Here is a 22,636-nt window from a genome sequence, read left to right on the forward strand (position 1 = left end):
AGCTCAAAACCCACCCATCAAAACCTGGAGACTTATTTTGATGTCTAAATGATTGCTAAGCTCTTTTGAACATACTGCCCCATTTGCGGGTGCTGGTCCTAAATACCTTGTATGGGCAATTAAATGCTGAAGCAAAGCTGTAGCATTTGAGGACCCAAAAACTATTTATTGTGAATATAACCAACAGCATGGACATTAGCATTATCTTATCATAGGAAAATAAAGAAAATTCAATAAACTACTGCAAAAAGAAAAAGAAAAAACCACAGAGATAAAATAATACTTGTAAGTTTGAATGCATCGTGCTGCTGCCTTTGTGGACTTTCCATTGACATCACTGTGGAGGTGAGGCTTACGTGAATAACATTTTGAGTGGGGAGAGAAAACAAGAGATTTAATGTGACGGGGAATGGCTGCCAATGGTGTGAGGTAATGTGATGGGTAACATGCCATTGCTGTTCAGTAAAAAGTCATTTTTAGAGGCTTTGGTTTGCTGACAGTCCTTCCCTGGACATAATCCTGTGGCCATTGAAATCAGTCACAAAACTCCTATTGACCTCCATGGCACAGGATCATGTCCATATATGCCCACTCCCCAACACTGCCACATGTACTAAAATCCCAAATAGTAGTGTATGCAGGATAGTCTTCAACTACAACTAAACCTGGTAGATCTTGATCACAAACGTTAATCATGGCAGGGAGACAAATGCAGCTAGAGCATCTTGATCTTTGTTTATCTAACAAAGCACTCCTGAACTCTTATGGGTTTTGCTATAAAGATGTGAAGTTATTTCCTGAACTGTACTGTGACATTGCAATGGTTTTAATATGTCCTATGTTCCACTCAAAAGGAATCTACAGGCATGGTTTTCATATCATATTGTGACACCCTAAAAATCCACCATCTTTCTTCACATAGAACATTTTTCCTTTTCATTGATTCTATTCTAGTGGTCAAACAGTCCAATATTCCTAACAATATAATATGTCAAATTCAGGAGATCAACAGCTGTATTTCACTGAAATTCATGAAAGTTTTACCTCTGTCTCCCTCAAAACATTGAGTTCACTGGTATCTAAGAAAAATTTGTCTTGCCACATGCCGGTCTTCCCTCTTTGTCACCATCATATTTAGACCTTATATCCCTGCCAGGGCTTCTTAAATCTAAGCTCTCTCTCTTTTGCCTGCCTTTGTGTCCTCTCCAGCACCTGAGTTCACCTTGGCTTAAGTTATTATAGACCCTACATAACAGAACACCACTGGCCATCACATACAGCCCCCAGCTAAAACCTCTCCAGCGCATTATCCACGATCTACAACCTATCCTGGAAAATGATCCCTCACTCTCACAGACCTTGGGAGGCAGGCCAGTCCTCGCTTACAGACAACCCCCCAACCTGAAGCAAATACTCACCAGCAACTACACACCACACCACAGAAACACCAACCCAGGAACCAATCCCTGTAGCAAACCTCGTTGCCTACTCTGTCCCCATATCTACTCTGGCGACACCATCAGAGGACCCAACCACATCAGCCACACCATCAAGGGCTCATTCACCTGTACATCCACTAATGTTATATATGTCATCATGTGCCAGCAATACCCCTCTGCCATGTACATTGACCAAACCGGACAGTCCCTCCGCAAAAGAATAAATGGACACAAATCGGACATCAGGAATGGTAACATACATAAGCCAGTAAGTGAACACTTCAATCTCCCTGGTCATTCTATTACAGATTTAAAAGTCACTATCATTGAACAAAAAAACTTCCGAAACAGACTTCAAAGAGAAACAGCAGAACTAAAATTCATTTGCAAATTCAACACCATTAATCTGGGCTTGAATAGGGACTGGGAGTGGCTGGCTCATTACAGAAGCAGCTTTTCCTCTCCTGGAATTGACACCTCCTCATCTCTTATTGGGGGTGGACTACATCCACCCTGATTGAATTGGCCCTGTCAACACTGGTTCTCCACTTGCGAAGTAACTCCCTGCTCTCCATGTGTCAGTATATAATGCCTGCATCTGTACCTTTCACTCTATGCATCCGAAGAAGTGAGGTTTTTACCCATGAAAGCTTATTCCCAAATAAATCTGTTAGTCTTTAAGGTGCCACCAGACTCCTTGTTGTTTTTGTAGATACAGCCTAACACGGCTACCCCCTGATACTATAGACCCTAATATACTGTAGGGGAAAGAGCATCTATTGGGGAGGCTCTTAGCAGGTTTTATTTCTGAGTCCTTTAATTCACTACTCAGGCAATCAAAATGCCCTAACAAACACTACTAGATGAGAAGTAGCACTGACCCAGAACACACTAGTAGCTATATAACTTTATTGCCATTTCACATATTTCACTGAAACCTAAACCACATGCCATGTGTCTTATGTGAAATGTGAAGCAGGTGCAGAGGATATAGAAATGCCTTTTGATTCTGATGAGCCAACACAATTGAACACAGAAGCATTAAACAAAAACCCAGCAAACAAGACTGAGCCTTACAATAGCTTATCTATTTTAAGGCCTCTCCCATATATCAAAATGCTACAACTATTGCAATTTTTCTACTGTATATATTCTCCAGTTCTTTTCATTGATTACCAAAAAATTATGATGATATTTTATCATTGCAACAAGATACCAAACAAAAAATTATTAAAATTATATATAATTTTTAAAAGAAAACGTTAATTGGATGTAAATTTTACAAGAAGGACTGATTCTGAGAATTAAATCTCTTTGATGTATCCGCTCCAAAACTCTATAAAACAAAATGATTTCTCTAGTATTTGTGCATGTTACCTTACATTCATTTTTAAATCATCTAGAAGTATATAGACAAGAGACTGATACAGAATGGAACTGCAATAGCCAAATCAACTGTTGACCAATGGAGAAAAGTCCAGAAGTAAGAATGGGAAAACTTTCTTTTACCTTGGGTTTTTTTGTTTTTTTGGTTTGTTTTGGTCTGATTTCTAAAAGATCCTTGACCTGGTTTCCATTTTTGTGCAACCAGTTGATTCCTGAAATAATTTGTACCCACAAATGCTACCATTTAAACATCTAAATTGCCTTTCTCAGTTTGACATTCTTATGGTAGCATTTACTTAAACAAAATGGAAAACACTTTTCAAAATCAGGCCTTTTATATCTATGGTTTCTTGAGGGACATGGTTTTCTGATTCATGAAGTAGATTGGAAGCCAGGACACCACCGTACCAGTCTGGCCTCTGACAGCGACTCACTGTGTGACTTTGGTCATTCCACTTAACCTCTCTGTATCCCAATTTCAACATTTGTTAAAATGGAGACTATATGTAATTCACAGGAGACAAGGGAGGGTTAATCATTTGGGGCCTAGTTCTGCTACTTTTACTCAAGTTGAGTAGTTCTTTACTCTCAGAATAGTCCCACTGATTTCACTGTGGCTGCACAGAATATTTTTTTTTACATGAGTAGTTGTTACACTGCAAAAACATCACCTTCCCATTGTCGGCTCCTATGCTTCAGGTGTGAGGGCAGAGATCAATCCTATGCCATATATTCAGTCAGTCACTTGCTTTACACTTTCTGCTCTTCTTGTGGATAGCTCTATGTCATAAGACAAGGTTTCCTGAGATCAGACAGCTTCTTCAGAGTAACTCTTTTGTGATAATTTAAGGGCAGTCAGTAACGTTTACCTTTTTAAATGTTAATGAATTGTGTCTCAAAATATCACCATGAGGTAGGTAGGTATCCACAATTTAGAAAGGGAGAAACTGAGATTTAGAGAGTTTACATGACTTAAGCTAGTTCATACAACATGTCTCTGGGACAACGTGGGTGAAGTAATATCTTTTATTGGAGCAGCTTCTAGTGGTAAGAGAGAAGTTTTTGAGCCACACCGGTCTTCAGGTCAGGGAGAGGTACTCAGAGTCAAAAGCCTGTCTCTCTCACCAATAGAAGTTGGTCCAATAAGAGATATTATCTCTCACCCACCTTATCTCTCTAATATCCCGGAACCAACACGGCTACAACTACACAGCATACAAAATGTCTGTGACAGAGCCTGGAATAGAATCCACAGAACCTGACACCCACTTCTGTGCTCTAGCCACTTGGTCATACTCCATCATTTATCTTCCCCCTTTTTTCTTATCCATTTCATTCCTTCTTATCTCCCAACATCTAGAAGCAGTCCAGGAACTCACTACTGCTTAAGGTAACCTGTTTACAGTTTCAAGGGGGTGAGTGCCTTTGCAGTAATTAGTTTAAAAGTGTCTTAATACCATATGCCTATACACCAATCCTTTTGAGACAGAGATTATTGCTATCCTTGTGTATTGCCTTACATTTTCCTGATGATATAGCTTTGCAGGTGCTAGGAGATAGCTAATATATTTAATGATCTGCTAGTTGCTGTACGTAATACAGAAATATTCTTTGATTTGACCTCCCCCTCCCCATCCCCCGTGTTGTAGCGCTATTAGTCTGATTTGTGTGTGTCCTGTTTCATCACGTGTCAGGAAAAGACTATTTCAAAGGCTATTTCAAAAATTGCTCCACAGAGTCCACATTTTTGTACCAAAAAAAGTCCTCCATGCACAATGAAATATATTGTTAGAGCTGACAACTGTCTATAGAGTGGTGAGATTGTGAATGAGGAGCACGGTTTAAGAGAAGTCTTTGAATTTGCAAAACAGAAACCCAAGAAAGCATACCAGCTGAGTGTACGTTGACACAGAAGGAATAACTAGGAGCACAGTACTGAGAAAGAAGTAGAAAAGAAAAGGAAATAGATTCTGTAGCTATACAACATTATGGATAATGACACTGAAATGCTCACAAAGTTAGTTTTCAAAACCCTGATACTGAAGCACCCAATCTGTTTTTATTAGAAAGAGAAAAAAACCTGGAAATAGATAAAACGGTTTAACAATTATTGAAACACCAGTGAACATGACCTGTCTGCAAGTGCACAAATAACCTGGAAATATATCTAGACACACAATGCAGCAGTCTGAGTCTCCATTTCAACTGAGAAAATCAAAGCACTGTAAGTTGTTTTTGTTGTTTAATCTTGATATTTACAGGAAGAAATTGGTGTTTTACTATTTTCAGGGCTTTACACCATTATGTTGCATCAATTTGATTCCAGACTGATTCAGTGCCTGACTTCAGCTTCAAAGATGGTAAACATTCCATGCAAAAACTGCCTACTAGCTCAGAGTGGTTTTCCCCACTGAAATTACATGAATTAGCTGAAATCAAACATCCTCTTGACTGTTGATCAGACATGAGTGTAACAGCAATGTGTGACAGTGGGCACCCTGAAGTAATAGAAAAGGCAATAGGCTACCTGAGGTGACATATTTCTAGGCTGTACTGCCATTTCCTGGATGGGCCTGGCAATCCAATCCCCATTAAACAGCTTAACTGAGAAAATAACTAAGGCTCTGGCCACGGGTGAGTGAAGATTTAAGAGGCAACAGCCATTTAGGTAAAGGCAGAACTCAGGAAAATTGACAATTAGATATAATAATATCTAACTGGACCACGAATACCAAAAGAGGACACCGTGGAGTTAAAAACTCTTTATAGTCTTCCCCTGCGTCTACCTCCATGCAGCTTCTCAAGAGAAGAAACACCTATTAAATACTCCTTCAGTGACTTAATGTGTTAGTGATTGAGTATGAAGGCCTCCAGGTTATTCAATACACAGAAGTAATGTCAGGGATGCAGCAGGGTCTAGTAGATAGGTCAGGGGACAAGGAGTCAGGAGACCAGGGTTCTGTTCCTAATTCTAACCTCGACCTCTTATGATACTTTGGACAGTCACTTCACCTCCGTTTCCCCTTTCCTCCCTTCCCTTTGTCTGTCTTGCCAAAGCAGGGACTGTGTCTCTCTATGTATTTGTATAGTTCTTAATACATTGGGTCCCTAGTCTATGTTGGGGCCTTTGGAATACAAACAGGGCCGGCTCTAGGCACCAGCAAAGCAAGCAGTTGCTTGGGGCGGCAAATTTGCAGGGGCGCAAGAATCCAGCATGGGAGCTGAGAACCAACAGGGGGCCCTGGGAGCTGTAGTTCCTTTGTTAGCTCCCTGCCTATAGAGCCAGCCCTGGAGCAGGGAAAGAACTACATTTCCCAGTATTCCCTTGGCCGCAATTAACAGGAAAGGGAGGGGGAAGGAGCGTGGAACTGAAACCTCATGCTGCAGCTTGCTGTGAATGGTAGGAACAGAGCCAGCTCTAGGTTTTTTGCCGCCCCCCACCTCAGCCCTGGGCTCCCCCCGCACCCCTGTGTTGCCCCAGACCTGGACTCTCCCCCGCCCACACCCCCTGCTGCCCCAGCTCTGGCCCCCACCTGCACCCCCCTGCTGCCCCAGCCCTGGGCTCTCCCCCCACCCGCATCTCCTGCCACCCCAGCCCTGGGCTCTTCTCCCCCCCCCCCACACCTGCACCCCCTGCCGCCCTAGCACTGGCCCCCACCTGCACCTCCTGCCGCCCCAGCCCTGGGCTTCCCCCTGCCCCCCCCCCGCACCTTCTGCTGCCCCAGCCCTGGGCGCTCCCCCAAAGAAAGAATTGGGTGGACTAAATGGACAGTGCACCTCTCTATCTGAAGCCTAGCAAGGGAGGTACGTGGATCCCACTAGAATTTAAAATGAAAAGTAAGGGAGGGGAGGCTCTACTAGGACCTGAGCAGCTTTAGATACAGTACCAGGCACGTAGGAGGATTTCCACTTCTGAGCCATGGAAGCAGAAATTGACTTTTCTTTTCCAGATTTAGCTAATATTCAGAAAGGGAAACTAGCACCTGCCTTCCAGATTTGAACACCCTCAAAATTCAGGAGTGCTCAAGCTCAATTTGGGCAGCTGTTACTTCATTTCTCCCAAATCAAATATACTGATCCACTGTAACTTGCTGTAGAAAAAGTAGAATAAATTGAGCAAGAAATGCTTCCCAGTGGTTATTAGGACTGGAATTGCTATTTTCAACAGCCATTGCTTTTTTTTTTTTTTTAATTTTAGTTTTATTTGTTTAAAAGGAAGACAGTGATATTGCATTGACAAATTCCCCATAGAAACAAAGAATGGAACAAAAGAAAAATAAAGGCACCTCAACTTTTCCTCATTTATGTAGGACAGTCTTATAATATGCATCCAGATATCCTCCAATCACACAAGCTGAAAATTGTTCCACTTTACTGCAGTTCTGTAACCATATGGGAACCAATCCTGTCTGTGTTCTGTGCACATCCAAAATTCCTGCTGAATGACCCGCCCTGGGGGCGAGTTACCAGTGACCCAGAGCTGGGGCGGCACGAGGGTGCAGTTGGGGTGGGGGAGAGAGAGCCCTGGGCTGGGGACTGGGGGGGCAGCCAAAAATTTTTTTGCTTGGGGCAGCAAAAAACCTAGAGCCGGCCCTGAATACAAATATATAAACATAATAGCACTGGAGTAAAATTCAGAGGTAAAGGGAATGACTGCAGTGTGACATGTTCCAAAAAGAACTTTCCTTCTAATCAAACTCTGCATGGCAGCTCAGTGATTGTAGGAGTATATTGGTAGTACATTCTAAATGTGAGGAGTCCGATGGCACCTTAAAGACTAACAGATTTATTTGGGCAAAAGCTTTTGTGGGTAAAAAACCCGCACTTCTTCAGATGCATGGAGTGAAAATTACAGCTACAGGCATAAATATATTGGCACATGAAGAGAAAGGAGTTTTTACAAGTGGAGAACCAGTGTTGACAAGGCCAATTCAGTCAGGTTGGATGTGGTCCACTCCCAATAATTGATGAGGAGGTGTCAATACCAAGAGAGGGAAAATTTTCACTCCAGGAATCTGAAGAAGTGGGGTTTTTTACCCACGAAAGCTTATGCCCAAATACATCTGTTAGTCTTTAAGGTGCCACCGGACTCCTTGTTGTTTTTGTGGATACAGACTGACACGGCTACCCCCTCATTCTAAATGTGGTTTGCTGCATTTCAGTTTGTAAATATAAATGCATTAATGAAGAAATCTAAATGAATTATATGGTTGGAATCACAGGTCTGCCATGCAGAGTGTAAAGAAAACTGGTTGGCCTTGAACCAACATCCCTTTCCCTATATTCCTTAGATAACAGTCAATACACCTCAACAATAATCCTATCACATCGCATGCTCTTCACTCTTCCCTCCCTCTCTCTGTCTCTCTTACCCTCCACTCCTCCCTCTCTTGTTTTTTGTGCTTCTGGTTCCCATCTATTATCATATTTTGAAATACCAGAAGTGAGCAGAGCACTGAAAAGTGACTGACTTGTCACAAACGAGGCCCCTGCCTCAGAGAACGTGCTGTCTACATGCACTATTGAAAACAACACAGTGAAATACCCGACACATTTTCAAGAGACAGGTGGCTGTTGTAAGTGAAAAGTGTCACAGAAGAGAATGTATTTCAGAACACTCTCTCTTCACCTCTTCCTCCTCTAATATCTTCCTCTTGTTTTTGCAATTCTGCTTTTTCTAACTACCCCACCTTCCCAGCATTACAGCTTTCAACAGCTATAATTTATAACTACAACATGGCTCCACTAGATCTTTCCAAAAGGGTAGCCTGGGTTGCACTCCAGCACAATCCTTCAGACTCTATCTGCCATGCAGGAGGCCAAAGAAGTAGGGGAGCTCTGCCAAAGGTTGTGGCCAAAGCAAAGAAGAAAAGGCATTTAGACCGAGCTCATTAGCTGTTAAGGTTAGAAGTAGTTTAGGCAGTGATTTTCCTGAGGTTGCAGAAGCCTTTTAATTAATAAATAATAAAATAATAATAACAATAAATAATAATAATAATAAAGTCAAACCCAAATTATTAAGTGGAACTTGGAGTTTCTTGTGAAAAAGGAAGTGGCTCAGTGGTGGGTAAAAGGCTTGTGAAAACTGTTGCTGTGCCAGTTCTTTAGTGAGGGAAAGGACGGCCTGAAGTCATTTGACGAGAGGATGTGTTTAAAAAAATCTAAGAACAATTGTAGCATTTCAAAAGATATGCTTCAATATGCACTGCAGATAGACCCCAGAAATACAAGACTTACATTTTGATTGTTTGTCAGAAAACCAAGTTAGACGAAAGAGCATATTATGATACTTATCGTTATAAAGCCCCATAGCATATGCCAGACAGCATTAGGCCCTGATATTACAAGCTTTCTGTGCAAGTGGACTTGATAGCAACAGACACGGCATTGAAAAAGTGACCTGAATGGGATGTTTCATGGATGCAAATGTCTCCCTGTACAGACCAAGTTTCAGGAATGGAGCCTAAGTGCACTTGGTAACTTGGAGATGTTTTACTTCAGTATCAATATGGAAGTTTTCAATGTTCATTAGAAAATGGGTACTGAACAGCTACAAATAATATTATCCCTATATTTATTACTGACACACTGCAGATGGCCACTTATATTTCATTTCTTGAAATGTCTAACAATATATATAAAAAGGCACCTTTCCCAGGCTCTAGCTATCTTTGACATTCTTTAAAAACATAGGTCAAGATTCTTAAATGTGACTAGTGATTCTAAATGCCTCAGTGTTGGGGTGCCCAACCTGAGACACCTTACAGGGGTCTGACTGGCAGAGGGTGGGTACTTGGCACTTTGAGAGAATCAGGCTGTTTTAAAACATCTCAGATTGGGCCCCACAAATTGAGCCCTCCTCCCCCCCGCCAAAAAAAATATCACTAGGCATATTTGAATCTTGGCCACAAACCATAATGTAAAGACAAATCCAGCAACAAACTCACCATTGACTAACAATAACCAGCAAACTATTCCTGCAGCAAGATTAAAGACCCTCTCTTCCCCTCAGTATAACCCCTCGGGCAACAAACCACTCCAGATAAGAGCTAGCACCTACTCCATCCCGACCAGCCAATGGTAACCAATACAAAAAATACCAAGTCCACCAATACACCTGTCCTAACAGAAAGATCCACCCCCATCAAACTCTTCCCTACCCAATAACAGGAAAAATAGATAGGCATTGAACATGTCTTGAAAGTCAAATGTAAGCTATTTCACACAAGGGGGGGAAGGAAGGAAGGTTACGACGACTGATCATAATTTGTGTCAGTAAGGCATGGGGACAGGAGTCTCTCAAATAAGAATGTGCCAAAATATATAGGGAAAAGCAATGCCTTAAATTCCACCTGGTAACCAACAGACAGACAGTGCAGATCCCAGAGCCCTGGAGATACATCTTTGATTTTAGTCCCAATGGGACCTACAGTGTCTATACTGTTGGATATTTGACATAGTGGATTCAGTAAATTAATATGGTATGGCTAATCACAAGCAATAACAACTAGCTCTTGTACAGCGCTTTTCATCTGTAGATTTCAACATGGTTTACAAAGATGGTAAATAGCTTTATCCCCATTTAACAAAAGGGGAGACAGACACACAAAGGGGTGAAGTGATTTGCCCAAAATCACAGAGGAAGATGTGAGAGGAAAGAATTCCTTCCAAGAAATGGAGACCGAGCAAAGTTTTAAGCCAAATATTTTCTCCCTCATAATTTTCCAATACCTTAATGCCATTTCAGTATTTGAACTTTTACTGACTTTATTCTGTTTTTCTGCCTGCTGTGGCTCCTATAACAATTGTATTAGCAACTTGATAGGGAGGAACTGGCCGAAGCCAGACCAGTCTACGTAGAAAAGAAGATAAAATCTGTCTTTTGAGGAAAAGTAGTGCTACCCTCTCCCCCTCATCCCCTCTTCCAGCCCCCTCTGTTAACCATTGCATCGACTCACAATAGGGGTGGCCACGGAGGCAGGCATTGACCTGCCCTTGCTGAAGCAAAGGGAGCAGCAGGCATCTGTAGACGTGAGTTATAAAAATGAAAAACGGGAGAGCAGATAAAAAAAGAGAATTCTGCTCTTTTGCCTTATAGTGCAGGATTCACTTGTTTCCATATAATATCCAACAGCTACTAACCAGATCTACTTAGTACCCACCCTCCTTAGGCTCTCAAGGATTACAGAACTAATACCCAGACTCCAAACCAGCTAAAAACATGTTAGCAACTAAGGGTCTGATTCTTCTCTCACTTACACCAGTGTAAATCAGGAATAACTCCACTGAAATCAATTAATAATAAATTATTAATAATACACCTGTGTAAAACGGCTGTAGATGAGGGGAGAATCAGACCATGCCATTTGCTACTATCTGGAATTAAGTAAATTAAGGACCACTTTTAGGATGAACATTGCTTAACAAACAGCTGCCGTAGCTAACATGAATGCGTCGACATCCTCAATTATATAAACTAGCTAACTGGAAGGGTGGTAGAGGGCGGGGGCAATCATGCTGCAACACTGTGCCTTCTTTAATTGAAAACTGTATCATCATATGATCCAGATTCTACAGACACTGATGGCCATTTGTAATACTTACTACTGTGAGTACTGCCATTGACTTAATTGACTACTCACAGTAGCAAGCACTAAACCTAGCTGTCAATGTTGCAGGATCAGGCCCTTAGACTGTACCATTCTTTTTCAAGTCTGACAAGTGAAGATTGATCTAACTTCACTTATAATGGAAAGTAGCTGCAGACCATTCTAAATTCTAAGTTCCTCTAATTAATTTTCACTAACTACAAAGCTGATGTCCCAACAAAGTTACTTTATTTCTTGAAAACTGTCAATGGTAATTACACAAATTCTATAATTTCCCATCACCCCAGTCAGTTTTTGGATTTCTTTCTAGACTCTTTACAATATGAATCTAAATTTGAGGAACTGTATGCCATCTGCATCAGGGAGTGACTTAAATACAAAGAGAGCTTTACATTTTAAAGATTCCTTCAGTGATATTTTTAATGTTTTAAAACAGTGAAGGAATAAAATGTTGACTCATAAAAAATGAACTGGGATTCCACTGAACTGACATTTATAAGAGCTCCAAATCAATTATTTTTTCCAAATGATTTGAATAAAAGACAATTAAAATATAAAATGCAAAGCTTTCTTTAAAAAAGTTTATACAATATTCACGGATGGCTACACAGGAAACATTTTTTTTCTTGCACATTCTAAGCCACGTCTTCCTGTTCTAGTGTAGCCTTTGCCACATTATGGCTGTAGTACCAATATATTATAGTTTCTGGACAAAGTTGTCAGTTCTCCTCTTTGCAAAGCTTCAACATTCTGTTTTGCTAAAAGAACTTTATGGTACCAGATTTAGAAAATGAAATATCAGTTGGTACCTACCTTTGACAAAAACATTGTTGTCCAGAAGGGCAAAGCCAAATGCCAAGAGTTCAAGCCACAAAAACATGGTCATATCTGGAAATCAGGCGTATCCTTATGAAACAGCATGTGTGTCTCTCTGGAAAGTAAAATAATTGTTATTTTTCTGTAAAAGTATTTTTCGGCAAAACTTGAATCAAAAGCAGAATAACTGTGCACGTACATTGCAGTGCCTGCTTATCAGTCAGGGAGCAGCTTCCTCTGTCACCCAAAGACTAACCACTCGCGATCTCACTATATAGCTAAGTGATGTCAGAGACAATCTTACCTACTTCTTTAAAATGCCGGGTTTTTTTTTCTTTTCAGTTTCCAGGAAGTCAAGAGGGTTTTTCTTAAGTTGTTGCACTAATGTTTAACTTCCTTAATTCAACCAAATAGTTCATTTTTAATCATTTAATCATCGGAAGAACCGAAGAAGAGTTTAAAAGAATTTCATGTTTCAAAAGCTGGGACAGTACGTAAAGACCTAGTATTTCTAATATTAGCTTTTCTGCAACTTAGCTCTGTTCCAGTGCCTGGTCATTCATGAACCATGTATTCTTTCAAGCTATACCAAGCAAGAAAAAATATCCTTCTGAGGACATAATGAATCAACATATTAAGCTGACAATACAGCCATAATAAAAATACCCAGTTCTTATTGAAGTGATTATCGGTTAAATGAATAACATTTGAACATTGGTCTAAAAAGTACTTTTGTTAACAGTCTCTCTGCAAAAATGCAATTCCTAACATGACAGCACTCAATACCAAATGGCTATGGATGGCCTATAGTCTGTTTCTTGTGCTGTTCTGTACCTAGACAGTCAACATGCTGTAGTTCTCTAAGGCTTTCATACCACCACCACCTACAATACGCTGAATCTGAATTTTGGCAAAAAGTTGCCACATCCCTATGATGGAATATTTAGTCCCTTTCTAGTATTTCCCTGGGGGCAGCACAGTCCTGGAGGACTTTAGTCCCTCCTGCTGAGTAGGCAAAGGACTGCAGATGTCTTCCTTCGTTGCAGACACTTGAAATGGTACCCAACAGCTGATTAGGGTCCAGTTGGATGGTGAAGAGCAGAAGAGAGGTTAAAGGGGGAGAAATGCTGGGATTGCCTCTTTCATTGGGGGTTTGAACCAACTACCACCACTTTAGTGGTCAACATTAAGATTACCAACATTTACCAGCAGCACCATGAGTTCGGAGGATTGCTAAAAAAGGGAAGAAAGCCTCATTCATTTATGTTTATTACTCTTATACAATAAATTATTTAAAGACTGTCCAAATAGCATACTATAGAAAAGTGCATATAATAATGTGAATAAATAATATCTGAGATATCACAGGTTTTCCCTATACTTAACATAGAAATAAGGGTGCTACCTCAGACTGGGGGTGGAAGCGCTCTACTGTGTCTCAGAAAGCCTCATGTAGGGACCTCCCTGTCTCACTTACCTCTGTCAGTTCAGCCACTCTGATCTCAAGAGCCTGTCATCGATCTCTGAGGATCATGAGCTACTTGCACTGAATACACATATGCCACCTGCCCACAAGGCAGGTAATCATACATGCTGCATTCAGTGCAATAAATTGAATAGTTCCTGCTCTACTGCCAGACTTCTCCCCAATTATTTTTATTCTTGAGGAGGGTTTGTGTGTTTTTGGGGGGTGTGGGGGAAAGAGAGAGAGCTGGTCAGTGGCCTAGGTATAAAGAATGTTTATTAGGTGTATCTGGCTCTCACACGTCCTCTCTAAACTTCCTTACAAAACTCCCGTTTGCTAGTTCCTCTGGTCACTTATGAGCTGGCTGTTCTTCCCAAGTTAGCCCTGCCCCCTTGTCAAGAGATCTTCAAGAGATCAAAGAATGGCAGGCTAGAGCCTCTTTAGGAAGCTCTCAGCCTGGCCTAGAAGGCTGCGAGGCTCAGCACACAGCCCCCCCCCAAACAGACCACACTGTAAACTTCAATCAAGCAGGCGCATGGCAAGCAAGCAAAAACACAACAGATAGACAACAAACTTATCCCAAAGGTCACCTAGTAGCTCCTCCTTCCCCTGGAGAACTCCCTCACAAAACTCCCCTGTTTGCTGCTCCTGTTCGCTAGCTCAAACAGTCACTGTGGAATGTCTTTGCACCAATTCTTTAAAAAACAAATACTGAACATCATATGGGTCAGAGCTTTAGTGGGTGTCAAATGGATATAGTTCCATGGGAGTAAATTGAGCTACTTCCATTTACATCAGGTGAAGATGTGGCCCTATCACCTCTAAGCTTACAAATATGCACCATATAAAGTTTAATCAGATAGAGGATTCTTTACTCAAAAAAAATGAAAAATTCATGATTGTATGTATTTTTGAACTGACATGTATTTCCATGGCATTTAACACTGTCCTTTAAATCACTTAATGAGACTTGAGATTAGCTCACATTGTGAGCTTTCTGTTAAAAATTTAGTAACAACCGCCTGTATTGTTCCAGGTTTGCAAGATTTAAACCCGAGAACTCCAGGGAGTTATTATAAAACTTGACATGATCTGAAATTGTTTGGAGTCCAAATTCCTCTTTATAGATTGTAAACTCCTTGGGGCAGGGATCATGTCTTCCTTTGTTTCTTGTACAGGGCCGAGCACACAGTTGGCATAGGTTGCTGTTTCTGAACTTTTAACGATCAAAGTCAAATTGTGTAATGGAAAAATCAGCAAATTCTAATTTTATAAGACATCAGAGTTTTCCTAATACGCCATTGCACTCTGGGATATCAAAGCTAAGAGGCCAACAGCTAGTTACAGCATTAGCCTTCCCTCTGAGGCCTGGTCTACACTACGACTTTAATTCGGATTTAGCTGCTTTAATTCGAATTAACGCTTGACCCGTCCACACAACGAAGCCATTTAATTCGAATTAAAGAGCCCTTTAATTCGATTTCTGTACTCCTCCTCGACGAGAGGAGTAGCGTCAAAATCGGTATTGTTAATCCGAATTAAGGTTAGTGTGGCCGCAATTCGAAGTTATTGGCAATTCAATGTTATTGGCTACCCACAATGCAACGCTCTGGAAATCGATGCTACTACGGTAGCTTGGACGCACACCACCGAATTAATGGTGCCTAGTGTGGCCGAATACATTCGAATTTATAAAATCGGTTTCCTAAATTCGAATTATATAAATTCGGATTAATCCTGTAGTGTAGACATACCCTGAGGCAAGATGTGTGGCCACAGAAAGAGACAGTAGCACTATGACTCCCTAGTGAGTTAAACTATTTAGGCAGTGGGGAGTCAGTGAATATCATAGGGGGTCTGCCTTTCCATATGGTGTAAAGTATGTACAAAACAGAATGCTACCACCAGCATAGAGGACTGGAGAATTTTTATGTGGTAGCAATTTACACTTTGCACAGGTGAAAATGCAGTACCGGGTTTACAATGGCACCAATGGAGTCAGGCCCACTCTCAGAAGGGGCCCCGGTGCTTGGACTGTGGTCACACCCCTCCACTCCACCTCAAGGACCTGCACCCACTCAGCTTCTTCCCCCTGAGACTCTGCCCACCACTCGCTCCTCTCTGCCCCCTGCCGCCCTCACTCCCTCCTCACTCATCTCCGCCCCCTCCCCTCCCGTGCGAATGGCAGGCAAGGCCTCGGGGCAGAGCGTGGGCGGGCCCTTGGGGGGAAGAGGCCAAGCGTGGGCAGGGCCTCGGGGCCCACAAAAGATTAATCCAGCCCTGTGAAAATGATTACACAAAATGCAGGGCAGTGGGGAATTGGGCCCCATGAGCTTTAATTTGCAGAGATTTCAGAAAATCCATTGACTTCAATTGCTATGTCAATTTACAGCAGCTGCGGAACAGGCCCAGTATTTCTATTTTTTAAAAGAATTACTGACTAGCTAGAAGACAGTAAGGATGAACTTTCCTTCTCTACCTTTTTCGCCCCAATCCCCACAAAATTCAACAATTCCACTCACTGAGTTTCAGAGAGAAAAAAATATTTACATTGAACTGTCCCCTCACACTCAGTGGTAAAGGACCAACAGTCCTATTTTTAGCAGAGTAGTCCCAGCGTTTCACACACTCTTTTGAGATGCCTAAAATATTGCAGTTTTCATTTTATCAGAGGAAACATTTGAGATTTTTATAGCTACACAATGTTTGTTCAAAACATAGTTACTGACTCCACTGTGGGGAGTCTGAGAGTCCTACGCTACACCAGACACTAAATGTTTGACTGTGTATAGAGTGTACAATGTGTTCACAGGCAAGAGCTGTAGGTGCTCCAACCACAAGGCCCTTCAAGTTCTTGTCCTTGGATGTACAACCTTGGTGGCTGCACATAAAGCACACACCATTTGAGCTGAGTTTTCTGCAACGCAAATAGTGCGAATCAAGCAAAATGCACATAATTCATTTAGGGTGAATGTACAAGAGTGGATTTCATTTGTACTGAATTAGAATTTCTATGCGTCCTGAGAGCAACCTTCTAAGGGGAAAAAAAAGAAACTAAATACAATTCGTTGGAATAACTAAATTAAAAACACACTTTAAACTCAAACTCAGTACACATAAAATACAGCCTCAGGTTAGGGGTCAGTGGGGAGCACTATTTCCTGATTAAAAATCTAGTTAAAATTCTCTTCAATGACTAGTTGAGAGCGCTGAATAGAGCACCTGGAAATCAGAATTCAGGGATGACAATAGGTGAGAATATCTTTCTGATCATTACATGGGCAATTAATGGACATAAGTAGAATGCTAGAAGTCTGAAGCTATATCAAATGAAGATAGTAAGAGTGCAATGTTAGGGTTTGTTTATGGCTTTTAGCCACTAGCCTGTTTTTGGGCAAAGAACAGAGCAAGCACCAGGAGTAAATGGGCTTCTGGGAAGCACAAGCCTTGTTGAAGGTGTTTAGCATGCAGGGTGAGACTGGCTGCCATGCCATGCCAAGCCACACCCTCCCCCATGTGCCTTCCATCCTTATTAACTCCTGCAGGAGCAGGACACAAGCTGGCCTTTATTGAGAATGACTTTTAATTTTTCAAAATACTATTTGTTTTTATCTGAAAGCAAATGTTAGTACAGTAACTCCTCACTTAAAGTCGTCCTGGTTAACACTGTTTCGTTGTTACGTTGCTGATCAATTAGAGAACATGCTCATTTAAAGTTGTGCAATGCTCCCTTATAACGTCATTTGGCAGCCACCTGCTTGGTCCACTGCTTGCAGAAAGTTGCAGCTAGCTGGTGGGGGCTTGGAACCAGGGTGGACTGGCAGCCCCCCTATCAGCTCCCCGCTCCCCTAGGTTCCCTGTGTGGCAGAGGCCCAGCAGGCTATCAATTGCCAGCAGTCCCTCCCCCACTGCCATGCGCTGCTCCTGCCCTCTGCCTTGGAGCTTCTCCCCGGAGCCTCCTGCTTGCTGTCCGGGGGGCAGTGGTGAGCTGGAGCCGGTTCCCACCAGTTCGCGGGAACCGGTTGTTAAATTTAGAAGCCCTTTTAGAACCGGTTGTCCCGGTCCTAAAAGGGCTTTTAAATTTAACAAAAGCTCCAGCAGCTCCCTGCCCTGCCCCCAGCCCCAGCTCACCTGGCTCCGGCTCCGCCTCTGCCTCCTCCCCTGAAGGCTCCCCCTCCCGGCTTCCCGCGAATCAGCTGTTAGCGCGGGAAGCCTGGGAGGGCTGAGAAGGAAGCAGCAGCTTCCTGCAGGTGAGCTGGGGTGGGGGGCGCGAGGAGGGCTCCAGGCGCCGCGCGGCTCCGGGTGGCCCCGGCCCTGACTCTGACTCCGGCCGGGCGGCGCGGCTCCGGCCCGGCCCCCAACTCCGGCCCTGACTCCGGGCCGGCCCCCGGCCCCAACTTCAGGCCAGCCCCCGCCTTCGGGCCGGCCAGCGGCTCCGGCCCCCGGCCCCACCTTTGGGCTGGCCCCCGACTCCAGGCCAGCCAGTGGCTCCGAGCCAGCCAGCGGCTCCAGCCCCGACTCCGGGTCGGCCCCCGCCTTCGGGCCGGCCAGCAGCTCTGGGCTGGCCCGCGGCTCCAGCCCATGGCTCCGGCCTCGACTCCGGGACGGCCCGCGGCTCCACCCCAGCTCCCAACTCCGGCCCGGCGCCCGCAGCGCCCGGCACCCGCGGCTCCCGGTACCGACTCCGAGTAGCGCGGCCCCCATGTCCAGGCAGCACGGTAAGGGGGGCAGAGAGCAGGGAGGGGGTGTTGGATAGAGGGCGGGGGGGTGGATTAGGATCGGGACTCGGGGTGGTCAGAGGGCAGGGAACAGGGGAATTGAATGGGGACAAGGGTCCTGTGGTGGGGGCAGTCAGGAAGGAGCAGGGGTGTTGGATGGGGCGGTGGGGGGCAGTCAGGGGCTGGGGTTCTGGGGGTGGTCAGGGGACAGGGAGAAGGGGTGGTTGGATGGAGCAGGGGTCCCGGGGGGCCATCAGGAATGAGAGGAGGGGTTGGATGAGGTGGCAGGGGGCAGTTAGGGGACAGGGAAGGGGGGTGGATGGGGCAGGGGTCCCGGGGGTGGGGTGTCAAGGAACGTGGGGGGTTGGATGGGGCAGGAGTCCCGGGGGGTGGGAGGGGGCACAACCCCCTCGTGGGGTGAGGAGGAGGGAACCGGTTGTTAATATTTTGGCAGCTCATCACTGGGTGGGGGGACAGGGGGGCTAATATGTCCCCCTGCTCCTGCACCCCGCTTACCCCAATTCCATAGAGCGGGGGAGGGGGGAAACACGACAGTGCTCAGGATGGAGGGAGCTTCCTGGCAGCAGCTTCTGTCTTAACTTGCTGATCTACTTAAAAAGGCTGTGTACTTTAGAGTGGGGTAAGCGTACTTAAAGGGGCAATGCACATCTCTCTCTCACACATGGTGTGTCTCTCTGTCTGCCACGCTGTCTCCCCTCCCTCCATTCATGCTGCCTTGTAGAGTGTGAGGCTACGTTAACAACAATGGGTTAACCCTTGGGGGCTCAGCCGAGTGCTAGTTTATCATTTAGCAGTAAGGCATTCCCTGGGAAATAGCCCACCCTCTGACTTCACCATCTAAACCAAGCTTTACAATCATCATCGCTGTGTACCAGTATTAAATCGTTTGTTTAAAACTTATACTCTGTGTGTGTGTGTGTGTACATATTATAATAGTCTTTTGTCTGGTGAAAAAAATTTGCCTGGAACCTAACACCCCCTATTTACATTAATTCTTCTGGGGAAATTGGATTCGTTTAACATCGTTTCGCTTAAAGTCACATTTTTCAGGAACATAACTACAACTCCTCTTTTAAGCGAGGAGTTACTGTATCTGGAAAGGGAAAGTGTACTAGATCCGGGGTGAATTTGAAAAAAATCAGGAGGGCAGTTTTAAAGTGAATTCTGAGATTAACATGAAAACAATGAAGATGATGGAGGATGAGGTTGATTTTAATTCTATTTCCTGCTCTGCCATAAACTTCTTCGGTGATCTTGGGTTCTGTGCCTCAGTTTCCCCATATGCAAAATGGAAATAAGACTGCTATCACTTGTCTAATCCACAGGGATGTTGTGAAGCTTAATAAATTAATTAATAGCTGTAAAGTGCTTTGAGATCTTCAGCTGGAAAGTGCTATAGAAGTGCAAAATATTGTTAATAATTATATTTTTCTGCTTCCTCGAGCAAGACAGTTATCTAGCTAAAGCAGTGATTAAGAATACTTGGTGTATCAAATGAACATGATGTATTAATATAATTCCATTTCAGGCCTGGCCACAAAGGGGTAAACTAGACCAAACTGGAATTAAATCACATATAACTAGGGATCCGTGTTTGTCATGGAAGTCACGGAAAGTCACAGATTCTGTGACTTTCCGTGACCTCCGTGACTTCTGCAGTGGCCAGTGTGGCTGAGCCAAGGGCCACCCAAGCAGTTGGCACCAGCTGATGGTGGAGCAGCTCTGCAACCAGCCACTACTCAGGTGGTCCCCGGGGCCAGCCGCACCGGCTGCTGCTCAGGTGGTCCCTAGGGTGGCCGGAGCAGCTGTCCGCAAGAAGCCACTGCTTCGGCAGTCCCCGGCAGCTGGTGCTGCTGCCCCCTGCACCACCAGCAGTGGCTCCCCAAGATTTAGTATGGGGTATTTTTAGTAAAAGTCATGGACAGGTCGCGGATCGTGAATTTTTGTTTATTGCCTGTGACCTGTCCATGACCATGACTAAATCGTAGCCTTACATATAATTAAAGGCTAGAGTTGATCAAAATGTTTTTAATAATTTTATTTTCTTGCTAAGTGACTGTTTTTTACTATTGGAATTTTTCATCATTTTTATGGGGGGGGGGTTTCAATTAACTTGGAAAATGAAAAATTTAGACAGAAACACTGCGGGGGGGAATTAAAAACTTTCTTTTTTATTCTTAATTTTCCTTCCTTACCTCCTTTTAGAGAGAGGAAAAGGAAAAGAGAGAGAAAAGCATGGAAAAGCAAAAACCAAAATATTTCAAAAATAATTTCAAAACCCAAAAATTTTTATTTTGAAATTTTCATGCAAAATCTCCAGTGAATGAAAAATCATCCCTTTTCTAATCCTGGAGAATAAAGGGGCTTAGAATTTTTCCAAATTTTGTATGAAATATTTTTTCCATTATCTGTATTCAGGACACAGATTGAACCCTTCCCAAAAAAATATAAGGAACCAGCCAAAGGGGAATAATTACCACTGCTCAATAATAATAAGTTTTACATAACAAAGACAAATAAAAGACTTTGCACATGTTTGTACCAGATCGTAACAGAAGATTAGATACACATAGGGCTACTCTTGTCTCTCTAATCCAGAGTAAAATCATGAAGTTGTAAAAATTAAAGATAGGAAAGATTCATTAACCTGGCCATCCCCATGCCACGTGAGGATTGTTTTCTACAATGTTCTAACACTTGGTCCCATATGATTTTAAATTATTCAAATGGCTGGGTTTCCAGTTTTTCATTTGGGGTTTACTCTACAATCTAATACATCTCAACTCTAGTAGATTTTTCCTGATTTTCAGCCTAAATTCTCTTTTGCTCAGTTTCATTCTTTTTGGTTACAACAAATAGGATCATCATAAACAATTCCTCTCCCTCTGCGGCATATACATCCTTCAAATGCTTGTAGGCGCTCAAATCATACTGCTCTGCAAAGGCATGTTCTGAAGGGTCTCTAGCCTCTGTTTGCCAGAAGCTGGAAATGGGCGACCGCAGATTGGATCACTTGATGATTACCTGTTCTGTTCATTCCCTCAGAAGCACCTGGCATCGGCCACTGTTGGAAGACAGGATACTGGGCTAGATGGACCATTGGTCTGACCCAGTATGGTAGTTGTTATATTCTCATATACACAGTAGATGCCATCTTACCATTGCCATATAGAGGTCATAGCAGTGCCATATTTACTGTGGGCCAGAGGGGTCATGAACTGGAGTAATGCTGAGCAAAGAGCAGCAACCTATGGTCAAAAGCAATAAAAAAAAAAAAAAAGGATATACAGATTCTTTCCCAAAAATGTTTTGTTTTGGTTTCAATGTGACACAGTCCTGTATTTCATTGGGCTCACTGGATGTTCTCTTATCACGTTTCCAGAGCTTTCTCATCCATACTTTAAGATTTATCGGTTTACTGAGTTTGGTGCCAGTGCTTTAGGCAAACAATAGGGATTGTGGGTGATACTGTAAAAATTTGATTCTTTAGGTGAATCATGCCAAAGGGCAACATACCTGTTTTAGCGCAGAACATGTGCATTAAGAGACTATCATTTCACTTTGTATTCCTTTGTATATGTAGCTTACAACTTCAATGCCTTTTAGGGGTATGTTTACAGCTGTCACATTGCAGGTCTCTGTGTCCTGTTTACTGTACACTATGCCTTCTACCTTGTATGCCATTACTGCTTTCCAAGTATTTCCCACTCAATATCTGCATTTTGGGCTAGCTTCTTTCACTGTAATAATTTGTATATTCTTAGGTTGAATCTCAGTTTTCTTTTCTGCCCCTTTATCGCACCCTCCTCATCTTCTTTGTGTCATTTCACTGTCCCCTCTGATAGTACTTTGGGAAATATTGCATACATCTATTAATTTAATTACTGTTTACCTCCAGCACCTTAGTCTGTCTCCTCCCCTGCTTGCTACCTACCCAGAGCTAGCTGCATTGTCATATAGCATTATCGTTTGTCTACAGCCCTTTGGGTCTTTTCAACCTGTCATGTGACTGCTCATATCCAAGCCTATTTACATTCATTTTGCAAGTAAGATTTCCTAAGACTTTGTTATCAAATGTTTTACTAACATCCAGACTGTGATGTAACCAGTGGATAAAAATGTATTCCCAGAGCAGGCAGAAAATGCCTGTTAGCAAAGTACTTACAAACATAAACCATAAGT

The 22,636-nt window shown here is 43.0% G+C and overlaps 1 protein-coding gene across 1 annotated transcript in view; it reads right to left on the bottom strand.

Annotated features, from left to right (window-relative positions):
* Nucleotides 1-12,531, bottom strand: part of PTPRC (protein tyrosine phosphatase receptor type C) — a 119,215-nt gene extending 106,684 nt beyond the window's left edge. The window contains exons 1-2 of the mRNA XM_065409244.1: nucleotides 12,450-12,531; nucleotides 12,248-12,365 (exon numbers count right to left, since the gene is read on the bottom strand). Of these exons, the coding sequence (XP_065265316.1) occupies nucleotides 12,248-12,320 (73 nt within the window). The 5' untranslated portion in view covers nucleotides 12,321-12,365; nucleotides 12,450-12,531. The remainder of the gene's footprint in view (nucleotides 1-12,247; nucleotides 12,366-12,449) is intronic.
* Nucleotides 12,532-22,636: the final 10,105 nt, after the last annotated feature.

The sequence above is a fragment of the Emys orbicularis genome, chromosome 8 (assembly GCF_028017835.1).
Source record: "Emys orbicularis isolate rEmyOrb1 chromosome 8, rEmyOrb1.hap1, whole genome shotgun sequence".
NCBI classification, from domain to species: domain Eukaryota; kingdom Metazoa; phylum Chordata; order Testudines; family Emydidae; genus Emys; species Emys orbicularis.